The sequence below is a fragment of the Mesocricetus auratus genome, unplaced genomic scaffold (genome assembly GCF_017639785.1).
Source record: "Mesocricetus auratus isolate SY011 unplaced genomic scaffold, BCM_Maur_2.0 Super-Scaffold_100037, whole genome shotgun sequence".
Lineage (NCBI taxonomy): Eukaryota > Metazoa > Chordata > Mammalia > Rodentia > Cricetidae > Mesocricetus > Mesocricetus auratus.
This window is the reverse complement of record NW_024429215.1, coordinates 7,269,308-7,279,648: the sequence shown is the minus strand read 5'-3', so window position 1 is coordinate 7,279,648 and position 10,341 is coordinate 7,269,308. Positions and strand designations below refer to the sequence as shown.

General features: G+C 39.3%; 1 protein-coding gene across 1 annotated transcript; it reads right to left on the bottom strand.

Annotated features, from left to right (window-relative positions):
- Positions 1 to 980: 980 nt before the first annotated feature.
- LOC101841159 (leukocyte immunoglobulin-like receptor subfamily A member 6) lies at positions 981 to 9,541 on the bottom strand. The gene is made up of 10 exons (XM_021224081.2): positions 9,386 to 9,541; positions 9,188 to 9,223; positions 8,700 to 8,984; positions 8,255 to 8,557; positions 7,248 to 7,544; positions 6,668 to 6,952; positions 5,680 to 5,982; positions 4,766 to 5,062; positions 2,791 to 2,841; positions 981 to 2,689 (listed from the first exon to the last, which is right to left on the bottom strand). The coding sequence occupies exons 1-10, from the start codon at positions 9,417 to 9,419 to the stop codon at positions 2,496 to 2,498; spliced, it is 2,085 nt and encodes a 694-aa protein (XP_021079740.1). The 5' UTR covers positions 9,420 to 9,541; the 3' UTR covers positions 981 to 2,495.
- Positions 9,542 to 10,341: the final 800 nt, after the last annotated feature.

Genomic DNA, 10,341 nt, shown 5'->3' with positions numbered 1-10,341 from the left:
ATGGACACCCCCAGGGAGGGTGAGGCCCTCCCTGGGGAAATGAGGGGATAATGGGGGGCTGGGGACAGGGCATGGGAGGAGGGGAGGGAAAGGGACCTGGAACTGACTTGTGAAGCAACCTTGTTTCTAATCTAAATTTAAACTTAAAAATAAATAATAAAAAAGAGCTATGCTAGGAGATTGTCTCAAAGAAGGTCACCAGAGTGGAAAGGACTTGAGTCTGTTGCACATTTGTGGCAGATGTCCAATCTGTGATGAGTCATGGAAAATTATCAGGTAATTTGAGTACAAAAGATGTGACTATGAAATCCAGCTCCTGTGTGATCTTATATAGTTAATTGATTTCCTTGAACTTTGTTTTCCTTAATGCTATATAAAATATTACCCTAAAACAATTTAAGTGAAGATAGATAAAATCAGGTATATGTCAGTACTTTTAAAGGAATAGAAAATACAATTTCTATGTATGTTGATATTGTTGCTAATATCTTTCGGGGCTCTTATTATGAAACCACTATAATTAAAATGAGTGAATTAAAATGGAGAAATATACAAACTTTGCAGCTCCAAAAAAAGAATAAAATAAATATAATGATGTTGAAATACCCATAGAACAGTGTATCATTCAGCCATCACAAGGGAAGCTTCATTTTGCAGTAGATAGGAAGTAACAAAGAGATCTACTAATGGGCGAGACACAGAATGTGAAAGGCTCTGAAGCACTCAGTGTTAACTGTTTTTCCTACGTAATTATAACATGCAGTTGGGTGATAATAACATGAGAATTGGATCTGGGAAGACATGAGGGAGAAAGAAAAACATGATGAAATAAATCATACAAAATTTTCAAAGAACTGATAGAAATGTGAAAAAATCATTTTATAATAATGTATTCAGATTGCACACCAAAAGTATAACAGGTATAAGATTGTAAGTTTGTTTTAACAAAAAATACATAATGTAAAATAAAAGTCTATACATAACATTTAAATACTTTTTATTTTTTGTAGAATTTCATAGATGAGTACTGTATTTACCTCATTTCTACTCCTTCCTCTCCCCTCCAACTCCTCCTGTGTTTTCCCACACCCTTCCAAATTCATGACATATTCAATAAATATTATTGTCACATGCACACAGTCTATTTTCTTGAAAATGTCATAATAAAATATTTCATTTCATATTTCACATTTATGTTCACTTCTGGAGTGATCTGTGGGAATAAATACTGTGAAGATAAGGTGTACTAACCTTCATGGTAATTGTCAATTGGCAGTAATATTGGGTGACATTGCTGATGTATGGTTTGGTGGAGGTTAAAGGTTCTGTGACTTGAGTGTACTTAGAATTATATCTTGTAAACAGTTCTGAGTAGATCCATCTTTTCAGAATAATGACATAAATTTTATATTTTTACCAGGTGCCTGTGCCTCTGAGATCTATATGATCCTTCCTGGTAGACAGAGTTTTGAGGACATAAATTTAGGGTTGGAATAATTTTTTTATCTATTAGGAAGCCTAAGGCCCATCTCCAAATGCATGCTACCCAGCACAAGCTCTCAATATTTCAGTACGGATTAGAGATCCATGACACTACTTCTGTATCTTTTACCATGTTAATATATTACTTCTGAACTTCATTCATTGGCAGTAAAACATTTAGTCAAAAAGACACCTCTGTGTATAAAAGCTGACTGCCAATTCTAATGACCTATGATTGATTCAGGCCTCTTTCATGATGGAAGAAGAGATTTGATGCCTCTGACATCTGCAGGCATATGATGGCATGTTTACACACATAAGCATACCCTCTACTCCCCACACAACCCAAATAATTAAATGTATTTAAAATGATAATAAAGGTAATGTATAGAATAATCATAAAATACTTTACATCAGAACTTTGCTTTTAAAAGTAATGATTTCAAATCCACGTTAACTGTGTCCTACCAGTGAGTTTCTTCTAACAGTTGTATATAATTGGTAATCTTTTCCATGTTAAGAAAAGTCACACAATGAACATATGGTGAGAACTGAATGTCCAAAGCCTACAAGAAGAGTTTGAATTATGTCACATATTTTTCACTCTGGGGGAGATTCATTTCCGCTGATGTTTATTGCAACTGTGCCAAGTATTTTGTTATCAGTAGAAAAGAATTGGAAATTCATAATGCATATGGGAATATAGCAATTTAAAAGTAATAGCAAGCATTATAAGAAATCAAAACAAAGCAAAATATGTACAAAATGAGAGGCCAACCCTGCTTTATGCACAATGTTGCCCCATGTCATTAGATGAGGAGAAAGGAGCACTGGTCAGCAAAATTCCTTGACAAAATGTAAGAGAGTAACTGTAATTGGTGGGGAACGAGCCCTCTACCCCAACAGCCAGATGTTTTCCTTGCACTCAATTCACACTCATGCCTGGTATGTTTTCTGATAGCAGTTCTTCAATTTGATCACTGTATTTTCTTACAAAGCCAACGTGAATCCTCTTATTTATTGTCCAGTCCATGACACTGCAAAAGATGCAATTCCGTATCCCCCACTGACAATCCATTTGCATGTTGAATCTGTCTACAGCTCTGACAAGCTCTGAACACCAGTATTCCAAGGAATACAAGGATAAAGCTGGCCATCCCCATCCTGATGGCGTTCTCCACTGTGTGATATTCCTGTGACTCTGAGGCTTGATTTTGGACAAAGACAGCAGGGAAGAACAAATTCACCTTTGGATGATCAGATATCGAAACACTTGGACTGATTCTATGAGTGATAATTCTTACTCACCTGTTTTTGGTTTGGACATGTTTTGTGATACAGTGACATTCTCAGAAGATGCTAGGAAGACAAGAAGGTATACAATTGATGATGTACTTAAGAGAGTTGAGTAACTTCTCTGAGTTAAACATTCATTACTCCCTGCTTTTTCATGTCCTGTAATTGCATATCAGGCTAATCATATAATGTCAAATGATCCAGTATAAGCCATTTCCCTGATTTCCATGATTCTATCTAGAATTCTTATTGGATTCAACACAGAGATCAAAGTGTTTTAGTTTATACTTTGGGCTAAGGACTTGAACATGAAGTTTACATTGACACAGAGAACTAAGGATTGATAAAAGGAAATCCCATCTCCAATTCAGAATTTAGGAAGCCCTCCTATGCTATTTGCCCAGTCTGAGACACAGGAACATGTAAGTTAATTCATGAATGATGAATTGTGTGTGAGGCCCATAGTGAGTCTCTTTATTCAGGACCTCTTACACTCATAGTCAGGCAATGTGAACATGACTCTCACCACAGCCAAATCTTTTACCTGCTGCTCACCCAGCAGGAAGGCACATTAATGAGAATTAAACCCAAGTAACCAGACTTTAGCCTTCTTCCCTATCTGGAACTAAACTTCATTAACTGGAAAAGAACCTGATTGCCCTGCCCTAACCCTCTCACATTCCCCTACACAATGTCATCATCTCAGTGTCAGATGGGGCAAGACAATTGCAAAAGTGGTTTCTAGAAAGTTTCTCTGTATGAGAAAGACGGAGAAAGGTCAGAACTAAAATCAACTAAACATCTAGCCCACGACTCTCCTATTTACCCTTGTAGAAACTGGAAAACACACAGAAGAGGTCCTTGTCCTAGTGAACTTCCAAGAAAAGACTGCATCTACTCCATATCTAGATTGAGTCAATGGACCAATCATGCAACAGAGTTCTAGTTTAGATATCTCTTGTCAAACTCCATGGGGTGAGTAATGGTTTTCAGAGAATGATTATATGCTTCTCCTAGGGCAGATCTCAAATATTACATTGTTGGGATGACTCTATTACCTCTGAGGCTGTGATCCTCTTTTGTTGTGTGGGATATGTTGGAATTATTACTGCTTGAAATCCAGATCTTGGTCAACATCCAAGGTGATACAGAAATAAAGACTTACAGAGGGTGAGAGTTTTCATATTCTGTGATGGAACTAATGCTCTAGAGAGACAACCCTAACAATAATATTGGCATGAGCCTTGGGACCCAAGAAATTGTTAGTAATAGGACAAGAAAAAGTGATGAGAAAAAGCATGAGCTAATTATATCATCTCTTCTCCTTCTTAAATCCACACTGAAGCCTCACCATACCCTTCCAGGACCATACCTGGAACATTCTGAAGAATGTGGAAGAATGTGGACTGGGTATGAATTCAGGAATCCAAATTTGCCTCTGTGCCACTGAATAGTGAACCCTTTCTGATTACCTCTCCTTAGGATAAGTTTGTTCCCATCCCATTCAAGAGCTTCCAAGGTCAACTAATCAGTGTTACCCTCTTGACTCACACATATCAGAGTCATCTCATCTGAGAGTTTGATCAACATGGGGACACTGGAACGTGACAACATGTATGGGTATAAGTTTTGAGAAACAAAGCACCTATAGGTATGTCCAAGGGCTGAGTTTAAATCATTGATGGAGAATTCTAGCTATTTTTATTATAAATCTTTTGGCTTTGATGTTTGATGAATATATGAGTGGGATACATCTTCTTCGAAAGAAGGAAACTGTTCACTGGATTGATAATATAATCACTGTTTTGAGATTCTTTTTCATTACCTAGTCTGTATATTTTCCCTGAATGTCATTCATCTACTCCACTATCCACAGATCTGTTCATCCTGAGATAAACTTCATCATCTTGACGACCAACCACTGGCCTCCCCAAAGATTAGCTTGTTCAGAATCTGGGTGCCTGAGAGAATGCACTAGGTTCCTCACCTGTGATTAAGATGTCCAGAGGATCACTAGGGGCTGACCACTCAGAAGAGAAGTTGTGTGAACCAAAGCATCTATACCTGCCACCAGTGGAGAAATTAACAGAAACTAAGGTGAAATTGGCATGAGACTCTCCATCCCTGGTATGATGGGCATACATCTGTGAGAGGTAACTTCCACCCTCCCTGGACAGAGCAAATCTGTCATAACTCATGTCTGAACAACACTGCAGGGTCAGGTTCTCTCCAGGGGTCAGAATAGGTCCTTGCTTTGTCAGAAGGGAGGGCTTCTTGGATAGTCCTGGAAGAAGGACATGTAGAAAGTCATCCTTTGGTAAACATTCTAGTGCACGCTAGTTTTATGTCAACTGAAAAAAGCTAAAGTCATTGTGTAAAAAGGGGCATCAACTGAGGAAAAGCCTCCACAATATTAGGCTGCACACAATCCTGTATGATATTTTGTTAGTTAGCGATTGATAGAGGAGGGAAAATCCTATTGTAGAGGATACCATGCCTGGGGTTGTCGTACTAGGTTCTATATGAAAGCAGGCTGATTATGCCAGGAAGAGCAAATACCACTCCAGGACTTTTGCACTAACTTCTGCTTCCAGATTCCTGCTCTGTGTGAATTCCTCTCCTAATTTCCTTTGAGGATAAACAGTTTTGCAAAAGTTTAAGCCAAACAATATTTTCTTACACAACTTCCTTTTTGGCCATGTTATGTAATTTCAACACTAGAAAACCTAACTAAGACAAATATCCCTCCTGTCCTGCTCTGATAGTATCATGGTCTTTCATAATATGGGTGATAGCAGTCAAGAGCTCCCTTCAGCCTTCATGACTGGAACCATCTTCAGGGTAGCAGAGCTAGTGATAAAGGGCCCTCATGTCAAAACACAGTGAATGAAACTTTCTCACCTGAGACATATATCTCCAGAGGTTCACTGGCCTCTGACCATATATATGGTTTACTCTTGTAGTATCCATAACATCTAAAAGGTCCATGTTTTCTGTATGTTGCAGAGATCTCAGGAAACAGAGCCTGGGACTGTCCACTATGTATGTATTGTGCCTTGAGTGATCTGGAGAAATTCTTATCTTCAGTAGTCACAATAAAGCAATCATATTCTTTTGATGAGACACACTGGAGTGTCACATTCATACCTGATTTTACCATAGGGCTGGGCAAAGCTGACAGAATAGGTTTATCATGGTGGACACCTAGAAGAAGAGGATTAGTTGTTAAATGATACATTGTCTCCAGCAGGCTGGGCTGTGGGTGAAAACATTATGGAGATGTATTTCCTGAGAGAAATGTAAAAGACATGATGTACTCATGCTCACAGATAATATGGGAAGAATGAGCAATGTTATAAATGCAGTGTGTCTGTTCAATGGATAAAATAAATACGAGTTTTCCACCAAGAAAGCTAGGAGTATCCAAGTGACCATTTATCTATAGGTCCAAACCTCAACTAAATCCCCCAGAATATTTATCTCAGACTCTCACTCCCTAGACATTCATCATAAGCTTTTAGTTAATAAAGCCAATACTTATGTAAGATGTTATATATACTTCATACCCTGCTACCATCTTTATTTTCTCTGTCAGAGACCACAGCAGATAAAAGTAACTTAAGATATAGAACCCATCTTCATGGTCACATGCATTTGGGTTGAGTTTTGATGTAATTTTGCCTAGTTTTCAAAATTGTACTGTGTTTAGGTATGCTTAAAACAAACCACATGGTGTCAGAATTTCCAGAAGTTTGAACCAGCAGTTATTATGCCAACCTGAACTGAGTTTTCCTTCTTTCTTCCTGTGAGTCTTTTTGTGGCCAGTAGTAGTGTTTTTAGTTGCCCACAGAGGAAAATATGAAGATTCTGTCCTTCAGTGTCCACTCACCTGTCACCACCAACTCCAGGGAGTCACTGTGATGAGACCATCCATCCACATTATAACAGTAACAGCGATACCGCCCTGCATGATACTGTGTTATGGATGAGATGAAAAAATTGACCTTGTAGTATTGCCCCGGTTCAATTAATCTGTGCCGAATTATTGGGCTTCCTTCTTTATACAGGAAATATATTTGGTTTTTCATGTTTCCCTCACAAAAGATAGTCACAGAATTGTTTGTTGTGATGACAGAGCCTGGCTCAGCCTTGATGGTGGGTTTCTGAAGGGTCCCTGCAAAGAAGTATATGAGAAGGATGTGAGACTTCAGTTTTACAGTGAATGTGAAACTAAGACTCGAATAACAGGTGGACACATGAAAAATTCTGATGATCCATCTCCTCCTGACAATTTGAAATTCCGTTCTCACAACCCCCTCATTGTTTTAAGTATCTTGACTTCCACAATCTGCATCTGTAGCAGAGGGATAATGGTCCTGTCTTTCCTTGTACTTATCACACATTAGGGTATCCTAGGAAACCTGTTTAAGTCTCAGTGTCATTCTCTACAGACGCTGCAGTTTCCTCACCTGAAACTAGAAGCTCCAGGATGTCACTCCCTTCTGACAATACATGAGGCTTGCTTGAGTAATAGCCATAGCAACTGAACCTCCATCTTTCACTGATTGTGATGGGACCAACTTGGAATATGGCTGGAGACATCCCAGTATATATATATTGTAAGTCCATGGAACTGGAGAATTGCTTGTCCTTAATTAGAATGAAACTGTTATATCTCTGATTTGAGACACATGAGAGGTTCACAGATCCTCCTAAGGTTACAATAGGGTTCTGCAGTGCAGACAGGGTGGGTTTGTTATAGATACCTAGAAGAGATGCATATAAAATATTAAATGGATTTACCCAGTGTGGATTGCCTGCCAGACCTGAGTAATGAGTGGGAACACATTCAGAGCAGAACTTTCTAAAGAGTCTCTTCTGGGGATCCATATGATTCCTAAATATCTACTCAACTGTTCCCACCAGCTCCAGGATGTCACTGCATTCTGACCACCAAGAAGCATTTTAATAGTAACAGTGATATTTCCCTGTAGTCAGTGTTGTCACAGATGGGATAGTAAATTTTGCCTCATTGTGATTATATGGGGTCTTTCTGTGCCAGGGTTCTAGGCTTCCCTTTTTATGTAGAACATACATTTGGGTTTCTCAGGTCCCCTCATATCAGATGGTGACAGAATTCTTTGATATGATCAGAGTGACTGACTGAGCCTAGATGGTGGGTTTGTGGAGAGCCACTGTGAAATAGAAGAAAATGAGATGCATCTCTTAGGACACATGTGCAAAGGTTATACTTGCAAATGACACTTAGATGCTGCCTAAGGTAGAAGGACATATAATGACTCAAGATTCCCAAGGATTCCTAAGTTTGTTTCTGTACCTGAAATCCTATTGTCTCCCACATTCTTCAAAATTGGATTCATGAGCATGAGTTCATTAACCCACTGCATATCATCTTTCACTGTGACCCTGTGTCATGCCCATTATCATTGAAAGCAAAGTTTACTGTTTCCTTTACCTGAGACCAGGAGTTCTAGGTGGTTACTGGGTAATGACCACAGCTGGGAGCTGTTCTTGTAATAGCCATAGCATGTGAAAATCCATCTCTGGATGTGGCTTACAGGACCTACTGGGAACTGGGCGTGAAATAGTCTGGTGTTTGTGTTCTTTGAGGCCATGGAACTGGAGAATTTCTGATCTTCCTTCATTAGAATGAAACTGTCATATTTTTCTTGTGAAGAACACTGAAGAATCCTGTAACTTTTGGAAGGCACCACAGGACTGGGCAGAGATGACAGAATGACTTTGATGGAGTATACTCCTAGGAGAGATGACAAATCCACCTAAGTGTATTTATATGGCTAATATTGCCCTCCCTCTTCCAGAATTTGAGAAAGTTACCCCACAATGAATGCGTTTGTTTCCTCAAGACAGATCCCAGCGCTGGAGAAGGGTACTCTCACCTGTCACAACCAGTTCCAGGATGTCACTTTGTTCTGATGTACCAGCAGGGTTTTTGTAGTAACATGAATATTGGCCTGCATTGTGACTTTCAATCGATGAGATAAATAACTTGCCTTTTTCCTCAGTGTCTTGATGAGTTGGTGGTATCTGGGAGTCTGGTTTTCCATCTTTATAGAGATGATATTCCTTGGCATCTAAGGGACCTTCACAAATTATAGTTACCTGATTCCCAATGGTTACCACATTCCTTGGCACAGCTCTGAGTGTGGGCTTAAAGAGGCCCCCTGGAAACAGGAAAAGAAACAAACAAGTAGAAAAACAAGTTAGGTCTGAGAACATCCCACTGAGACCCAAGCTCTCAACTTCAGGACATATCAGGCAACACCAGAAGCAGCCCATATCAGCTTTTCTCCATCCCTTTTCTTCACATGTGACCCTTGATTTCCATTGAGAATGTACACCCTAGGACATCTGGGAAGACACTCACCTGCCAGCACTGGGTTCTTGCGGTCCAGACTCAGTCCTGCAAGAGAGTTACCTGTGAGTGTATTCACTTGAAGCCTGAGCACTACCTCTAATTCCAGGTCCCTTTTGTGCTACTGAGATACCCTGATGGACTAACACTTGGCTGTGAGATGGACTCCCTTTCATGGAAGAATTCTCTCTCTACAATTCCATTTCTCACCAAGACAGAGAAGAAATGTGAGGATTTGGATCATGGCATCTTCTGTTTGCCAAAAGTTTGTAAAAGGTTTATCCCCTTGCCAAATGAACAGACAGTAATTGCATAGCCCTTGCAGTCGGGTGTATCCTTGTAATGTGTATATTGCACAGACAGTCCTTTAAAAAACAGGAACTACTCTTTTTAGGCACGTAGCTTTTGTTTTCTCATGGCCATGAAGGGTGGGGCTCTGATGGATGTGGTCGCTGGTTCTGTGTAGTTCTTTTGTTTTAGTTTTTGTTTCTGACATGAAGTCTCCTGAAACTTAGGCAGGTCTCAATTTACTCAATTTACTCCATTTCTCAGTGAGTTTCCTGGTTTTGATCTCCTATTTCAGAGCATCTCCCTTATACCAATCTACAGATTCTAGGATAGTCCTCTTTACCACAGACCAGGACTTTACAAGAAATAATCCTGGTGCCTTCCTGAGCCAATATTTTCACCTGAGGGGCTCAAAGCTGATCTATTTCTGTTATTGCATCTACCGTGCATCACCCTTTTATCCAGACTGCACTCATAATGCTGTAAGTTCTTTATCATGGTCAGTTTCCTACCCAGATCAGGATATGGTTTGAGTATTTTGTGTGAATTTTTTTGGAGATACATGAACAATCAATGGTTACTTCCCCCAAGATGGTACACCAATGACAGAATCAAAGACAAGATTCTTCCCAAATCTACCATGTAAAATTTTTTGAGTTTTATTAGAGTCCCATAGAGGATAATGGGCAACCTATTTAAGTTTGTATTTTTCTTTGAGAAAGAGTCTCACTGTTTATCTCTCTATGTTCTTGAACTCACTATGTAGAACAGACTAACATTGAATTCATAGAGATCAACCAAGATGCCTCTGATTCCCAGGTGATGACATAAAAGTGTGCTCCATTATGCCTTGTAGTGTGAACTACCTTTCAGTGGTT